Source organism: Trachemys scripta, chromosome 10 (genome assembly GCF_013100865.1).
Source record: "Trachemys scripta elegans isolate TJP31775 chromosome 10, CAS_Tse_1.0, whole genome shotgun sequence".
NCBI lineage: Eukaryota > Metazoa > Chordata > Testudines > Emydidae > Trachemys > Trachemys scripta.
In genome coordinates, this window is record NC_048307.1 from 12,797,686 (window position 1) to 12,816,003 (window position 18,318).

The 18,318-nt window shown below is 48.1% G+C and overlaps 1 protein-coding gene across 1 annotated transcript in view; it reads left to right on the forward strand.

The window, feature by feature from the left end:
• Positions 1-237: 237 nt before the first annotated feature.
• ADAP1 (ArfGAP with dual PH domains 1) overlaps positions 238-18,318 on the forward strand; it is a gene marked incomplete in the record, with an annotated part of 115,841 nt that continues 97,760 nt past the window's right edge. The window contains 1 exon segment of the mRNA XM_034784411.1: positions 238-654. Within this exon segment, the coding sequence (XP_034640302.1) occupies positions 570-654 (85 nt within the window).

Genomic DNA, 18,318 nt, shown 5'->3' on the forward strand with positions numbered 1-18,318 from the left:
AGATCCATGTCGCCGAGGGCCCCAGCCTGCAAACGCTTAGGCAGACTTAAGCTGAAGCCGCTCAGCTGTGGTCTCAGTGGGGCTACCCGTCTCTGCAAGCTCGGGGGCAAAAGGTGGGAAGAAGGTTTTGTTCTGTCCTCCCCCGCAGCGCGCTGCTCTCACGCCCAGGGGGCTCCGGGGTGCCCGCCTGCAGGAGGGCGGGTTCGCCGCTGGAGGTCGCGGGTGAACAAGGCTGGCCAGGAGCGGGCCCGGCTCGGGTCTCCAGTGAAAGGCAGACGGTTCCCCGCCGCCGCGGGAGGAATGCGGAACCAGCCCTGTGCGAAGAGCTGCGGCTGCTGCCCGGGCTGGAGGCTGCTCAGAGCCCAGTGAGGAGGATGGGGAAGCGGGAGCCCTAAGCGCCCTGCTGCTGCCCAGGGGGTCCGCCTTGCCCGTCTGAGCCGGGGCCAAATGAAGCAGCCCCCGGCGGCGAGGTAGCCGTTCCAGCGCCCCCAGCCCAGCCCCATGAAGCTCATCTAGCAGAGGAGGAGGAGAGAAGCCAGAGCCGAGCCCTGCTCACTCGCACCGTCCCCATGGCGAAGGACAAGCCCAGGAAGGCTTTGCAGGAGCTGCTCCAGAGACCGGGCAACCAGCTGTGCGCGGACTGCTCTGCACCTGGTAAGGGAGAGCGGGGGACCGCGGCGCTGGAGCGAGCTGCCCGGGGTGGAGGAGCGTCGTGGCCGGGGCAGGCAGGGGAGTTGGATCCCTCGGCGGCCGCCGCCCTGTGGGGTCAGGGCTGCACCTGCTCCCCTTCCGCCTGCCGCCCGGGCAGGGCGCGGTCCCGTCCAAGTTTGCCTCGGCCAGGTGGCCGCCCGCTCGGGGAGAGCCCGGCGGGCTGGGCGCCCTGCTGCGGTGAGCCCAGCTGCCAGCCTGCCGCGGGGGTGTGCCCCTAGCCGGGCTATTGCAAAACTGCGGACTCTGGAGAAAGAGGAAACCGGCCGCGGGGCTCTCTGGAAGGGGACCGCGTGGGCAGGGTCCGACCCCACCCTCGGTTCCCAGCCCCCATCGGCGAGGCAGGGCAGGAGGAAGGTCTCCCAGCTTCTCAGCTGGGGGAGGTGATGAAGGGGATGCCCCAGGAGACCGTTTGAGGGAGGGGGCGACTCAGGAAAGGGGTGAGCCCCCGATCCGGCAGCTGGCCGGCCAAGCCGTGCCCTAGACCCTGATGGGGTGCCAGGAAAGAGAGGGTGCCGGGGAGTCCCAGCAGGGAAAGCCGGGGTACCTCGCCTCCTCCCCCCCAGCTCTCTGGGGCTGACTTATGAATGCTGATGTCATCCCCGGCTACTTCAGCCGGTTTGTGTGTGAGAGCTGCAGTGCAGATCAAGCCCTACGCTCAGATGACAATGACACTTCATTACTTTGCCAGGGTGGGCAGGCAGGCAGCGGTGAGCTTTGCAGGCGTGGGGCTGGGCGATCTAGTCCGTGTCAAGCTGGGGGCTCGGCCTCCTTGCTCCTGTCGTTGTTCCCTCCCTGCAAACTGTGTGGGGCTTTTGTTGCCAAGTAGCCAAGGTTCCCTTTCTCAGGGAATCAACAGACCTGGTGCTCCCAATGCCTGGCTGTGCCACTTCCTGCCAGCCAACCTTTGACCACCACACAGGTGTTTGCTGGAGACTTTGCCCCTTTCTTCATGATTCATAGCTGTAGATGATAAACTATCAGTTGTGCTCATTGCTGGGGGTGGGGGAGGGAATGGCTGGGGGAGATTCTGAGCCAGACACACACCCTTCCTTGTCCTTTGAACAGAGAAGTCACTGGGGGCTTAGCCCGGTGGTTTGAATGCCTTATTGAGTGTGGTGATGCTCAGGTCTGTGTTTGTAGGTGTGTGTACAGATCCCCTAGGGAAAAGTCTTGCAGAGTTTAATAGAAAATAACCTTCCGGGGGAGAGTGACAGAGAATGATACCCCCTTGCAGAAATTGGTAGGTTGACTTTAAAATATCAAACCTGCAGAAGGGCTATTTTAAGCTATTACACTCTATAGGTTTTAGGACATTGACAGAATGTTATTACCTTTCTGCAGCACCTTATTGATTTCCACCTTGTCAAATATAGATAGGATCTGGGATGGATCATTAACTGTGGGTTTGTGTCCCTAATCTGCATTGAAGCTAAACTGGGATCCCCTAAAGATACTTTCAATCACATTGTACCTGGCTAGTGATGCCTAAGAACCTGCTACTACACAGTGTGTGTGGCTTTGCTGGCTGGTAGAACTCCACCTAGTCACTCCCACCTCTTGCGGTATAACCTTATTAACCCACCTTTTAGGCATCTTGCTGTACACAGCTTGGCTCTGATTGCAGTAGAAATCTCCCTAAAAACCTTCCTGAAGGAGAATTTTCAGGCCAGGACTGTTCAGATCGATTGCATAACTATTAAGGGGAGAGTAATGCAAAACCCACCCAACAAAACAGGGAGCAGTTACCCAGTATCATCATGATTAAGATGAAACTACGGCTCAATAAAATAGCTTATGTTGTGGTTAGGTTATTAGGGACTCCAAAGGCAGGTTTTAAAGCTATGAAGCCACAGTCTGCCATTGGTCACACCTGGGTGCAGAGATGTGCTCAGTGGTATTGCACCTAGTAACAGAGAAAAATTGGAGCCACTGTCTTGTGATGCAGGATGTACTATTATTGTAAGTCAGCTCCTTTTCTATGTGCTCTAACATAACCTTAACAGCCCGGTTTTCTCCTGCGTTGTACCCCTGCTCTAAAGCCCCATTTCCTCATTGACCATTCCGCTTTAGTTTTTGTAACCATGCACAGTAAGTCTACTGTAGTCTATGCCTCGGACTGAGGTTCAGTGACTGTAGACCGACATGCCTGTGCATGTTATGGGTTATTTAGGACAATTAAAGATGAGCGAGACACACAGTGTGCATGTGTATTACATATAAAATCAGTGGACCCAATCTGGTTATATGCATTGGGGTAAAGGAGAGTGGATTTGGGGCAGGGCTTTCAAATCTAGGCAAGGCAAGGAGCTGTGAAGTGGGAACAGTTACATGACCCTTGACTTGCATTGCCCTGTGCTACATCCTGCCATGTGCAGGTTAAATAGCAGGTGGTGTAGTTCCCTGATCCTGCAGTGGCTCCCAATACAGCCAGTCATAAGAGTTTCTCCTGTTTACAGGGCTGCAGGGGCAGGCATATCAGCCCAAGTTTCCCTTCTCATCTTGTGTCTCACTTAGCTCAGGCATGAGGCCACATGTAGTCTACAGCAGTGGTTTTCAACCTGTGGTCCATGGACCCCTGGGGCTGCAGACTATGTCTGTGATTTCCAAAGGGGTCTGCATCTTAATTTGAATTTTTTTTTAGGGTTTTGCAAATGGAAAAAAAGGTTGAAAACCCACAGAGTCAATGGAGAGTAACCTTCCTTTTAGTGAGAGAACTGGGGGGGCGGGGGAGAGAACACACACAACAAAATAGAAACAGGGAAGGAAAAAATTGAAGCAAACAAGATGAGAATGGGAGAAGAGAGGGGAGAAAACAAACAGAAGACAGGAAGGCCGGTGCCAATTGGCAGATGGTGCAAGGGGACAGAGAGAACAGGCATCTAGCTGCCAGTCCAGTGCAATCAGGGATTTGGTGAAACTAAAGGCTGATATTCTCTAGTATGGAGTGTGTGTGTGTCTAACTAAAATACAAGGGAGAATTCATGAGCCAGTGAGTATCAGCTCCAAGATGCAGCTATTTAGCTAAGGGATTCTAACAATACGGTAAATAATAGAGCTGTTTGGAAAAACAAAACAAAATAGCTACTGTTTTCAAATGATTTTCATTCCATTTGTGTAGAAAGCAGCTCACTTCTCGCTTTTTGAAATTTCCTGCAGAATCAAATCTTTTTTTAGAAATTGTGATTTTTTTTTTTAAAGTTACATTTTTGTCAATTTGGAAAAACTCTCCCTTATCATTGATTATTTTTGTTGTGGTAATGCCCCAGAGCCCCAGTCATGGACCAGGCCCCCATGGTGCTAGGCGCTGTACAAACTCTGAACAAAGAGATGGCTCCTGCTCCAAAGAGCTTGCAATCTAACCTCTCCGAGTGGCTAAGCTGTGGCAACCTAATGGCGCAGTGAAAAAAATAGTCCCCAGAATGGTAAATGAGCATACAAATGTAACCTGCAATAAGCACCTTTCCCTCCAGGCTGTATTGGCAACTTGGTCCACGTGCTCCCCCTGCCCTCCCCTGACCACTTAGGTTAACTGCCCCTCCCAAGCCTTATGGAGACCAAAAAGTGAAAACCAAATACCTACGATTGGAAAACAAACTAACAGGCAAATTTTTTTCATTTGCAGTTTTTATTGAGCGTTTTTTTAAAAAAAGGTTTTAGTAAAAACCTAATTGTGGGAGTTTTCTTTTGGTGTGTGTGTGTGTGTGTGTGTGTGTGTGTGTGTGTGTGTGCGTGCAAAAGTTCATTTTTGTAGAAAAAGGTCATTTTTGGCTATAAGTGCTTTCTGTCCAAGAACTCCACCCTGCTATAGCGAACAATGAGAGAGCACGTTATCCGAGTCTTTGAGACTGAATTACAATGCATAAACCATTGTAATAAAACTGTTACTCGGAACGCACGGCCCTCGGTATCACACACTGCAGGACTCTTTGTTAGATTGTGTGTCTCACCTGGCGGAAGCCAGGTTGCAGCAAGTCTGTCTCACTGGACCAAGGTGTTTGTCATCCGGGAAGGTAGAGTGCAGTGTGCGTCTGACGGCACAGCGAATAATCTCTCCTAATGGCTGGCGTGCAATGTCTCCCAATATGTTAGAATGTTTCTTTAAGACTAAAGTCGCAGCTCTTTTGCCAGTTTAGACTAGCCCTAATATGGCAATGCAATTGGTTTTAAACCATTCTTTGTCTCCGGCAGTATCTTTCTGCACATTGTGAGATGGATGATTGTCTGGGGACATAGCAACCAAGGCTTTGCATGTTTCTCTTCATATTCCATTCTTATCTGGTTTAGGGTTGCATTTCCACTGGTTCAAAATCTTTTTACATTGAGGCAGGGAGGAAGAAACCTGGACCTGCAGGCAAAAGTGCAAATGCCACTGGAGTGATGCTACACCTTAGAGCTCGTCAAGTGCATTTTTATGGGCTCCAACGCATTCATTGTTAATTTTCTGTCATGCGCTCTCATCTTTCCCATTTGACTGGGGTTGTTTGTCCACCACCACACACTGGAACTATTGAAATAAATGGGCAAATGTGTAACTTCCACTTAAATATATATGAATTTCATCTAATTCTAACAGGATGTGTGATAGTGGAAAGGAAGACCAACAGTGAGGCCAGAGATGATAGTGGGGCGGGACCATGTTATTAGGTATATCTCCATATATTATCTTATAGAACTGGAGGGAACCCCAAAAGGTCATCGAGTTCCAGCCCCCTGCCTTCACTAGCAGGATCAAGTACTGATTTTTGCCCCAGATCCCTAAGTGGCTCCCTCAAGGATTGAGCTCACAACCCTGGGTTTAGCAGGCCACGGCTCAAATCACTGAGCTATCCCTGGTGCTGAGCACTCAATTCCCACTGGAGTTGAGGGTATTTAGTACCTTGCTCTACTAGGCCACTCAGAACAGCCTGAGGGTTGAGGAGAGAGCTTACAGCAGGGACCATTACAACTGTAGCTCCCACATAGCCAGGACCTGGGGCATCTTTCTGTGCTTAAATTGTTGCTCCAATTAGGCAGAGCCATTTAATGCAATAAACACATGACATAAGGTTGATGACAGGAGAAAAATGTAAAGAAGTGCAAGAAACTCCTTGCCTTGTTTTGGGAGAAGGAGGGCATTGAAAGAGGTGGGCTGGGGGGGAGGAAGGGTTAAGATCAATCGAAAGGATGGGTAAGGAGCTAGTGGGCAGAGGTGGAGAGGAAAGGTTCCCATTGCATTTGTGTTTTGCTTTAGGCCATCTCTGCAGGGAGAAGGGCTTTTTGAACTACAAGAATGCTTCATGTCGCAGGGGTGTGCCTGTCCACCCCAATTTCATAACTCGCTAAGCTTGCAGCACTGCTGTGATCTGCGGATAACAAGCCGAGGGGGGCACTCAGTCCCAGAGCGCTGGATGCAAAGGGTTTAGCATATTTGTAAAAATGTCTGGGTAAAAGCTCTGCTGACAGGGAGTGGTTGTCTGCAGTGTGCATCCTCATGTGTAAGAAGCAAAGGCCCTTTCTAAAACCCCAGCATTTTCTCCTAAAGTACAGTAGCCTCGAGAAGCAACAAAATCCTGACTGCACACAAACGTCTTCTGATTCCGGTATTAAATCAAGCCTTTCAGCTAGCTAGCTACTGAAGAGCCATTTGCTCTAGACTGGGCCAAACTCAAGAAGGAAATGTCAGCCATTGATTCAATAATGTTAATTGTATTAAAATTCCCATGGTTACACCATGTAGCTAGTTAACATTCCTATTACGTGGAAAGAAATGTTTTGTCTACCTGTAAAACTCCCCCCAAGGTTTTCTTTTTACCATCAGGAACTATAAACCTCCTACTGAACCACTGTTGCTGTCTTCTTAAAAGCACATCAACGCCAGCCACAAATGGATGCAAACGTACTGAGCTTATCGGTCAGGCCCTTTATTCAGCATGACATGAGCCAGCGATGTCCACTGGAGGACGCATTAACACGTTATAGCGTTACTGGCCATTGAACAAGGTCCCCACTTAGGGTTGCCAGGCATCCCGTTTTCGACCGGAACTCCCAGCTGAAAAGGAACCTTGATGGCACAGCGGGGGCCTGGGGCTAAGGCAGTCTCCCTGCCTATCCTAGCTCCACATGGCTCCCAGACATGGCCGCCAGGTCCCTGCAGCCCCTAGACTAGTGGTCACCAACCAGTTGATTGATCGCGATCTCGGGTGGTGCAGCAGGGCTGACGCTAAGGCTTACTCCCTGCCTGCCTGCCCCAGCCCCACGCCATTCCCGGATGCGACCAGCGTGGCCCTGGGGGCAGGAGGGCAGGAATCTCCATCTGTGTGCTGCTCCTGCCTGCAAGCACCGCCCCCACAGCTCCTGTTGGCCGGGAATGGGGAGTTGCTTCCTTCCCAGAGCCCGGACCCCCTCCTGCACCCAACCCCCTGCCCCAGGCTCAGCCCAGAGCACCCTCACACACTGTGAACCCCTTGGCCCCAGCCCAGAGCCCGCACCTCCTTCTGAACCCCAACCTCCACCCCAGCCTAGTGAAAGTGAGTGAGGGTGGGGGAAAGCAAGCGGTGGGGGGGGGAATGGAGTGAGTGGGGCGAGGCTTTGGGGAAGGGGTGGGCTAGATCCTGGGTTGCCCTTAAATTCAAAAAGTGATCTTGGGTGTAAAAAGGTTGACGACCACTGCCCTAGATGCATGGGTGGCCAGGGAGGCTCCGCACACTGCCCCCGCCCCGAGGGCTGGCTCCACAGTTACCATTGGCCAGGAGCCGTGACCAATGGGAGGTGCGGGGGTGGTGCCTGTGGGTGTGAGAGCTTCCCTGCCCACCCATGTGTCCAGGGGCTGCAGGGACCTGGGGGCTGCTTCCCAGGAGCGACAGTAAGCACTGCCGGGACCCCGCACCCTGAACCTTCTCCCACACACCAATCCCCTTCCCCAGCCTGGAGCCCCCTCCTGCACCCAAACTCCCTCCCGGACAATTGTGTGTTTAGTAATGATGGGCTAAAGAGTGTTTTAGGCACCGAGTTTTCTTTTGGGATCTGACAGAGGTAGGGGCTGGTTGGGGAAGTTAATTTCTGAATCCACTCTGAATTTCCCATATGTCCTGGGTCCTTCTCTAGCCCTTGTCTAGCAGTGACTTCATTTTCTGTACTTTCAAAGATGAATGAAGCATAAAAATGCCATCTGAATATCTTACTCCTGGGTTTAATTTGTAAAGATAGGCATGATAACAGCAAATTTGTAACTTTAAAACCAGTATAGTCGATCAGTAAACACCATCATTATCTGTAGTGTTTTGCAGTGGAAGTGGTCTGAAATTGGCATCTGTTGTACTATAGCAATGATACTTAAAGACCAGTGGCTTATTGCATTTGTGGTGGTGTGTTCTATTTAATATTCCCCTATCAATGTTATTTTCCATGTTAAGGGAACAAAGCCATTTGGTTGGAACTTAGGAATGCCTGGAGGTTTTCTTTTATCAGGTTTTACTGCTATTTACTAAAGGGAGATGCTTGATAACAGCGGTCATGATGATGGTAAAACTAACAGCAAGAACTGATTCAGTCAAACTTTATCTTGGGCCGACATAAAACTGCAATAAATCGAAACTAATGGAGCAAAAAGTGCCTGTGAGTGACAGTATTTGTTACTGGCTCAAAAGGGGCACAGCCCATCAGTCGACTGAGACACAATTCTTTTTGAACTACCTAGATTTACATTAGACAGCCTGTGCAACTGCGGTTTAACTATGGGGCACTTTAAAAAGAACCTTCTCTTTCAAAGCATGGATTTAATCAATGTGGTTAACTACAACTTGCTGCAAAACTTCTTTACTTCGTTGGTGGCTCTTCTTTAAAACAGCTTCAGGAGTGTAGTCATTTGCTTGGTCACATCAAGTCCTGTCTCTGAAATCTGATCGTGGTCCATCAAGACAACCAACTGCTGGGATGAAACCTGAGGTCTGGGTGTGTTTTAGGTTGCTCTATGTCTGAGCTGAGAATTTTTCAACACCTGTTACCCTGGGGAGCAGAAATGAAGACAGCGAGGCTATGATTGGTTATTATTATAGCTTCCTTCATCCAAAAGTAGAGCAAAGCACATTACAGAATAATACATGCAGAGCTGGGGACCAAACCTATAAACTGTGCAGGGAACTCTCTGACTCCAATGGGAGCTCCCTGTATGCTCTAATAACAATGTTATAAATGTATACCAGAGGACTACGCAGTAGCAGAGGCAAGAGGAAAAAAAGAAGAAGCTGGGGAGTGGGAGATCGGGGTAATTGGAGGATGGAGGAGAGTGGAGAAATCAGTAGCAGATTATTTAACAATAGAGTTTTGAGGGCCAGTTCCTCTTGCAGAGCAGTCAGTCCTGGAGAATTTTAATTCTCCACAGTTCTTTTCTCCCCTGGCTTAGGTTGGAGGGGATTAATTTCACTCTTGACACATTCTGAGTATGCTCCTTTCCACTCATCCCGCTGGCACCAAAAACAATCACCAAGTTATGCTGTGAGAGGGCTGTGGCTGTCGGTGTTCAGCCAAACACAGACATCAATGCACATCTCCCCTCTCCCCACCACCTCCTCCCCATTGCGATCCTGCGTTTAGGAGCAGCTAAAATATTTGAAAACCAGAAGAGCAATAAACAGAAAGTCACCGCTAACACACAGAACTGCTAGGGAGAGCTGCCCAGCATTAAAAATGAGTCCCTCTGCCTTATATCTGACAGGTCTGGTAAGCAGAGTGAAATATGCAGCTCTTTCATCATGCTATAGAAAAGGTTAACATGCTCTGCTGCAGTTTGGTGGGACTTGAGTTTGGAGCAACACAGCCTCCGTTGTAGGTTAGAGCTGAACAGGCAAGGTTGAAAGGAAGGTGGCAGAGAGAAAGATGGCAAGAACAGCCGAAGGCTTTATCGGGTAAACTGATACAGTTGCTCCAAAAGATTGGGTCTTCCCTCCCCTGGCATGTTGGCCACCATCTGTTCTTTGGAAATACAAACGTACTATAAGGTTCTGGAAAATGTGGTTCCTGCTAATGGCCCAAATTCTGCATCCTTAATCAAGAAAAGCTGCCACTGAATTCAATAGGGGTTTTGTGTGATTAAGGACCGCAGAATTTGGTTCACAGAACTGATTATTTGCACTAGGGCAGTGCCTAGCGGCTTTATCTGAGCCTGGAACCCCATGGTGCTTGATGGTGTACCAGCATACGGTAAAGGACAGTCCCTGCCCACAAGAACTGACCCTCCGAGCAGACCAGACAAAGGGTGAAAGAGAGAGGTAGTGTCACTCTCCCGATTTTACAGGTGGGGAGCTGAGGCACAGAGATATTAAGGACCAGATTCTGAGCTGGTGTAAATCATTGTGGCTGATTTATGCTAATTGAGCATCAAGCCATATGGGGACTTGACCAAGAGTTACACAAGGAGGCAGAGCTGGATACTGAAACCTCATCTCCTGTCTCAAGTGCCCAACAGTTCTCAAACTGGCAGGTGAGGTTATTATGTGGGGGATCGTGAGCTATCAGCCTCCACTCCAAACCCTGCTTTGCCTCCAGCATTTAGAATAGTGTTACAAATTAAAACCACTTCTTTTTATATTTAAGGGTGATCTCACTCAGAGGCTTGCTGTGTGAAAGGGGTCACAGCTACAAAATATTGAGAACCCTTAACCCATGAAGTGATCCCATCTCGAATATGGATTTTCTTCCCTTGATCTGTGATACTCTGTCCTTCCTTTTGTGTCCCACATTTCATCAATGGCAAGTTGCAAGCTTTGAGCCTGATCTAGTGGGTGGAGTAAAATGTGACATCTCCCATCGCTATAAAACATTTTAACAGAGCTTTTCCAGAAAGGTTTTTGGAAGCTTGCACCTAGACAGTTCAAACAGTGTAAAAAAAAAATCCCCCTAAATATTCCTGCCCGTTTAAGAAAACATTTGTTTTGTAAAGAGACAAACCTGGTATTTTTTTTAATCTCTTCTGACAAAATTCACGCAGGCTGATATGCACTTTGGTAGAAATTGTGCTGAAATAGGCACTGCTTTGATCTGATCTCATTACTCTGAGAAATCTTAAAGCATGATAACATCATTGCAGAATTGCTTTACTGAGACTATGGTGCCAACCATCACTTGAGTCAGCCTCTGACAGGTTTATCCTTGTGGTTAAACACACCCTTTGCTGCCCTTGATGTTTATATTTGAGTCTTCTTTGTGTATTTGTGAAAGAAAAGCAGTTAACTGCACTTTCTGCACATCTTGGATGTACAAGGGCCTAGCCAGGCCCCAAAGGGGCCCCCTTCCCAGTTCCAAAATCTAAAATTTTGCTTACATTTACCAACTTGGAAAATCAGAACATGTCCATCTTTTCCACAAATCCATGAACACAATATATAGGATGTTTCTATACATTTTTGCAGGCTGTCTACACACAGAAACATTCTATTTACATATTTATACAAAATTTAACTACAATTGTTGTTTTGTAGCTTTTGAGTTGAGAACTAGATCAAGCTTTTCTATCTTAAAGAGTAACTTGCAAAATAACCATTAGAGTGTCAGGAAATTCAAAGCATAAGGCTTCTGCAGCAACATTAACTCAGCCATGTGGCACATTCGTAGCAATTTATATTCCTTTCTCACTCTTCAGTTTAGATTTTATAACACTTTTTTTGTCAAAACTATACAGTCACAGGTAACATTGTTGTAATGCTTATAAAGATACAAGTTAATCTTTTTTAAATGTTTCCTTACCTTTGCTTCTAACACCATTTTAGAGTAAGACTGAAGGAATTTTAAACGTCTAGTTTATTTCTCCACACTAAAGCGTATTGAAATGCAAAGAATAAAAAAAAGTCAAATCATACATTCAACAAAACAAAAGTAAAGGATACTGGAGAGTCAGCGAATAGCCCCCATGTGGAACAAGCAGGGGGAATGCACGGGAGAATTGGGGAGCTCATCACCACAGATTGATGCGGTTGCCAGGTAGACACAGGCAAAACGGGACGAATAATGTCTATTTTTATTGGAATTTTTGAAGTCTAGTGTTTATAAGTGCTACTCCCTCCCCCGGATATTAGTTTTGGTTAAAAATTGCTAGAGGAGTATTTAAACATTGTTACTATATAAGGTTTTTGTTCTCTGGGGGTTACGGGTTAGCTTGATAATAAAACCGTGTAAACCATGTAAAATTGCTTAAAAGCTCATATGAGAAACTCTTAAGTGCACTCCAGATTTTTTAAGAGCCTCTCTACTGAGAGAGAATATTTATTAACAAATTGATATAGTTCTTTATAATAACTACACACAAAAACCCCAAGAGACCAAAAAAGGGTTTAGAAGAGTTTGTCAAAATGACTTTCCTGTAGTTTCACTTTTTGTTTTGTCACATGTGTAAGCGGGGGAATGGTCCCACTATTGTGGGGAACTTTCCTGGCTTATACACTACCCCAGTGAAGTGGGCTAGCGAAAGGATCTGAGTCACCGCTCCCACTTCCTTTACTCAGAGCCCTGCCTGACCTCAAGGGCTCCCCTTCCACTCTCCTGTGTGGCAGAGTCCTCGTAACCCCAACAAGGCTGCGCCAGGATTCCTGGGGGAGCTTGACCCCCAACCTTGTAGTCGTCACTTAGGACAGGGGGTAGGGTGTCCCCACTCTGGGGTGCTCTCTCTGTACTGGATGCTTCCCTGACCCCATGGATCATTACATACAATTCAAAGCAAATACAATTTATTAAACAGCAATCAATAAAAAAAACAAGGAAAAAATGGGAAAGGTTAAAGGAAAACACATAACCCCGCTCTGTGGCACGGGGACATCACAACCAGCGTCTCTAGAATGTAAGGGAAGTTCAGTCTGTTCCTCACAAGTCCCAGGCCCCTTCTCAAGCCCTGGCTGTGCTGCAGGGATGCTGAGGGTCGAACACTTGCTCTGGTGGTGGCCACATGCTCACAGGCTCTAGGTGGCGGGACCCTTCTTCCCAGTGTCGCGCCCGTCCCATCGGGGTTACGATCCCCCTCCAATTCTGGCCTGCAGAGCCTCTTGGCTCGGGCATCTCCCTGCACTTGGCCTGCTGCCCAGGGTCCCCCTCACTCTTCCCAGGTGCTCATCGCACCTGGTTCTGGACTGCTCCAGTCCCAGCCCCAGCTCCACTCTGCCTCAGCACGGCTGCTGCTGCTGCTCTGCCTCCAGCTCCCTGGGCTGCTTGTCTGGCCCCTCTGGCTCTGGCACGACTCTGCTCCCCAGCTCAGCTCGGGCCCCTGCTCTCTCCTTAGCTTGGCCCCACTCTGTCTGACCCAGGCAATTCCAGCTAGGGTGACCAGACAGCAAGTGTGAAAAATCGGGACGGGGGTGGGGGGGGGGGTAATAGGAGCTTATATAAGAAAAAGACTCCAAAATCGGGACTGTCCCTATAAAATCGGGACATCTGGTCACCCTAATTCCAGCTCACATGGAAGATGGGATCCCCCTGGCCCCCCTGACTCCCTAATTAGCCTGCCCACCCTGTCAATTAGGCTGACCTGGAGCATTGGCCTCTCCCCATTGTTCCTGGGGACTGTCCGTCTCAGGGTCCTGATTTCCCATCGATCTTCCCCTTTCTTTTGGCACTGGGAGTTAGCCCACCAAAACCCCCACTGAATGTTAGTAAGGAGACAACAGTCCCCTTACACATGTATGCTAAGTGGTGCGCTGACAGAGCGGTATCGTAAGTGCACCAGCAAACGTGCAACATACTTTGCTACATATACTTTATTTTGTTTTGATAACTCATGAATTAATTTAGCACTAATTAAGGTTTGTTTACACCAGATTAGACCAATGATTCATGCCACTGTCTGAGACTGCAAGTACGAGATGCTTCACCGGAAGGTGCAATACCACAGCGGACAATACCACAGAATAACCTCTCCATAGGGAAGTGTGTTCCACATCCCAGCAGTTAGTGGCTGGTTTAAACACTGAAGCATAAGCGATATAAATATTCATGTTTAAAAAATCCTACGTGAGAAATTTTAGGGAGATCTAACAAAGCTAGGTGACTGGGCAACATGATAACAGACAGATGAAGTTCAGTGCTGACAAATGCAAGTTAAGGCACGTTGGAAGGAATACATCGGAACTACTCATACACATTGCTGAGTTCTACATTGTTGACTACTAAATTAACAGGACAGAAAACTAGGCATCCCTGTGACAAGTACAATGGAAACTGGAAATCTTTGCTCAGTATGCTGGGGCAATCAACAAAACAAAGAGGTAGGATATATAGGGACATCCCACAAAATACTAAAGTTAGCATAACACACATAGATGTGTTCCCTGTGTCCTCAACTCAAATAGTGTGTACAGCTCAGGTAATCCTCCCCCCCCCACCTCCGGAATAGAAATAGCAAAACCAGAAGGGGTTCTGAGTGATAATGAAAATGACTGAGGCAGGCAGAGGCTGTTGCATGAAGAGAGAATTAAACTGTAGTTGACAGGAAATGAATCAGAAGGGACTTAAGAAAGGTGCACACAACAATTAATGGTAAATTGGGGGCTGCTCTTTACTGCCACCCATTCAAGTGGGATGCTCAAGGCAGTGGAGAGGCAGCAAATTTAAAAAGGCTACAGATATCTTGCTTTACACAACATATGAAAGTTTCACAGTTTGGTAGGCGACAAACAAGAATTATCCGTTTACATGGATAACTAGAAGATTCACAGCTATTGTCAGTAGGATTTAAAAAATGAAGAATTTGTCTACCTGAGGAAATAGACTGGAATACCTGTTCTGGAATAAAGTGATTTTTATTTCAAAATAGCTGGAAGAGCCATCCCGGTCAGTTTCCCCTTGTAGTCTTCCAAGAGTTTGTCTATCAACCCGCATACAAACAAAGCAATAAGTGGGGCGGGGGGTGGAAGCACCTTGCTCGGGTTTCTTGAAGCATCAACCCCAGCTGGAGGCAGGATATTGGCCTGGTTGCTGGGCAGGGCAGTTCTTGTGTCACAAGCTGGTGTCCTCGTTGCCAGGAAATGTCCTGTGGCAGGTTGTTCTGCGGACTGCTCACATGCGGGGTGTAAGTGCCTTGCACGTCCTGGGTAGGGCTAGTTCCCTCTCGAGCACCTGGGCTGCGGCAAGGCAGCAGCCGTGGGGCAGTGGTTTGTGGGCGAGAGGGTTGCAGCCTCAAGACAGAGACAATGGTGGGGGATGGGCAGGGGCTGATTTCTAAGACACACACGCTGCCATCAGAACAAGAGACACCGATACTGATATGTGTGTCAGCACATCCCGGTAGGAGATATCAGAGAAATTGATTGTCGCCCCAGACACGGGCTGCCCTGGAAGATGGCTCCGCCCCCGACAACTCTTTCCCTGGAGCCATTCAGCTCAACCACAGTTGGACCTGGGGATCCCTCTTTGGTCCCCTGCACTCCACACCCCTACCCTGCACCCTCAGCCCAGCTCAGCCTGCACCCGCTGGTCAGCCCTCAGCAACACCCACACCACCCGGTCCATCCGCCGCACTTTTCCAGATGAGGTCCTCACTGCCTCAATGTGTGAGTCCAGGCAGCAGCGGCCGGGGCAGGGGCTAGGGTCTTCCTGGGCAGCAGACCTGTGTGGGGATTGGACACGGACCAGCAGGTGAGCAGGGCACTGACTTGGAGTCGGGTGGGTTGCTATGCTGGCTGAAGCCCCAGGTAGCAGCACACCGGTGGTGCTGCCAGGAGCAGCTCCAAGCCACTCAATGTCTGAGGAGCTGTGGCCTTGATCTTACTCATGCTGGGGATGAGGAGTACCTAGGATAGGCGCGGAAGCGTTTCCCTGGCAGGACGCCACGTCCTGCTCTGTCCTTGGAGCCTCATCTGCCAATAGGTAGACTGTGGCCTTACTACAACGGGGCCGAAGGTCGAGTGGGCCCCCCAAACCTCATGGGCACTGGTGCGACTGCACCACTTACACCTTTGTAGCTATGCCTGTCGGACGTGCCACACTTAATTTTTATGAGCCATGACTCCCGGGTGTGATTGGTGATGGCTGTCTGTGGTTACAAAAGTGGTCAGCGTCTCTATACAACTTGTTCATTCCTCCCCAAACCAAAGTCAACAAGAAATATAGACCCTACCTGTGTGGGGCTGGAGTGAGAATAAGGTTTCATCATGATCATATCCACGCCCAATGCAGGAGGAATTTTAAAGAGAAGCACACAGTAAGATTCTCTTTGCTGTTTGAGATGGGAGTAGTAAGCACCACTCACCAGAAGGTTATGGATCTGAGCATCACACTGGGACTAGGGCTTATGTGCTGGCTGCTGTATTAGAGGGACAGGTTAGAGATGCGACCCTTCCATTGTGGTATTAAGCTGATGTCCGGCCTTCCTTCAAGCTGTGCAGGTAGAAGTGAAAGACCTGCAACTTTTTGAGTCCTTGATGCTTTGACCTTGCCCAGCATTTCTCAGCAGGTTCTGAAGGCCAAGGTTGCATGTGAGCTATTGTAGCACTTTGGACTCACTCGCTGTTTGAAGCACACAGATTCTAGGAGGTACCTTAGAACAGGATTTGATTCTACTGGTATGTTCTGAGATCACCTGATGCAAAAAATTAAAGTGTGTGTTTGTGTACAGGCCTATCAAATATTTTAATCTCCATCTGGGTACGTCTATAATCTAGCCCAGTGGTTTTCAACCTTTTTTCATTTGCAGACCCCTATACAATTTTGAAAGGAGGTGTGGATCCCTTTGGAATTTAGATATAGTCTGTGGACCGCAGGGGTCTGCAGAGCACAGATTGAAAACCACTGATCTAGCCCCTGATAGCAATCTTCGTTACCTTTGTGGTGGAAACCCTGCATGTTCTCTGAATTTCATTGGTGTCAATCTGAGTCACTCCACCTAACTCAATAGAGTAACACAGATGTAAGTGGGAGGAGAACCAGGCTGGTGGTGCTGGCTTATGAAAATTGTGTTCCTCTCTTAGGGCCTGATGCTGCAAGGTGCTGAACACTTGCAACTGCCATGGATCTTGATGGGGCTGGAGGGTGCTTGGTACCGGACAATAGTGCTCAGCATTTCACAGGCTCATGGATATATTCCAGGCTTGAGCCTTGGTTGTGTCCCGTAGGATGGTAGACTCCACAGAATGAAAGGAGCCCATAGGGTCTGGAAGCTGGATTACAACCCTGTGACAGTAGAATTGTCGCTGGTTCTCGGGACTAGGGTCTCCCTGGGAATAGGATTTCTCCTCCTGTGCAGATGTGACAGAACTTGTAGAATAAAATGGGGCATAGTGGTCATAAAATGAGTTTGACCAGGCAATTCATTTTGCTTAATTGGTTTTAAATCAGAACAACAAAACTGCAGGTTGATGTGGATAACCCATATTCCTCTTTTGGGGTGTGCCCAGGGAAGCAGCTCATAGTCCTCTCCTTAAGACAGACTCTAACAGTGGATCCCAACGAGCAGCTCCAAGCTAGCATGGGAGAACCACAGAGACTACCTACAGTTGAGTTTCTTTGACCAACCCCTCCTAACCCAATTCCTGTTGTTCAGTTGCACTAATTGCAATACAAGGGGGCCATTAAATATGCATACAGAGAAAAAGCACATTCCCTTGCCTTTTATAAATAATTACTGCTCTGTATAGAGTAAATGTTTAGCATAATTACTGCAAGGGAATAAACAAGTTATGACAGTTTTCAAGAAAATGATAGTTCCCCATATTCATTAACAGCCTGATCCTGTGAGGTGCAGAGTGCCTCACTGCTCTTGCTGACTAGGGCCGGGGGATGGTTGAGAAGGAAGCTCAGCTGCTCCAAGGAGGCAATTTGCATTTGAGTTGGAATAGCAAGTGCTGACATTTATTACTGGGCGTTCAAACAGAGATCATTGCATTGGCATTAGCAGTGACGCAGTGCAAGAGACATTGGCGTGTGTGTCCTGCTGTAACACCTGCTATTTTTCTCTGTTAATCTCCTTCAGTTACTTTAACCCTGCGTTTATCAGTAGAATATGACGTCTCTCATTTGAGGTGCTAAAGAACAAAACAGGGATTCAGTGGGAGTGGAATCAAATTTAAAGTGCCCTTGCTATTTGTCAGCTCAGAGGCCAGCACTGTAAACAGTGGGGCTTGGCTCAGCAGAAATTCAGAGCTGTAGCTCAAGCATTCATCTTCTGCTCAAGCAAAGCCTGAAAACCCTTCTGGTTCAGATGCCTTTTCTACCTTGAAAAAAGAACAGGAGTACTTGTGGCACCTTAGAGACTAACAAATTTATTAGAGCATAAGCTTTCGTGGGCTACAGCCCACTTCTTCGGATGCATAGAATGGAACATATATTGAGGAGATATATATACACATACAGAGAGCGTGAAAAGGTGGGAGTTGTCTTACCAACTCTGAGAGGCCAATTAAGTAAGAGGGGAAAAAAAAACGTTTGAAGTGATAATCAAGATAGCCCAGTACAAACAGTTTGATAAGAAGTGTGAGAATACTTACATGGGGAAATAGATTCAATATGGCAAACATTGAATCTATCTCCCCATGTAAGCATTCTCACACTTCTTATCAAACTGTTTGTACTGGGCTATCTTGATTATCACTTCAAACGTTTTTTTTCCCCTCTTACTTAATTGGCCTCTCAGAGTTGGTAAGACAACTCCCACCT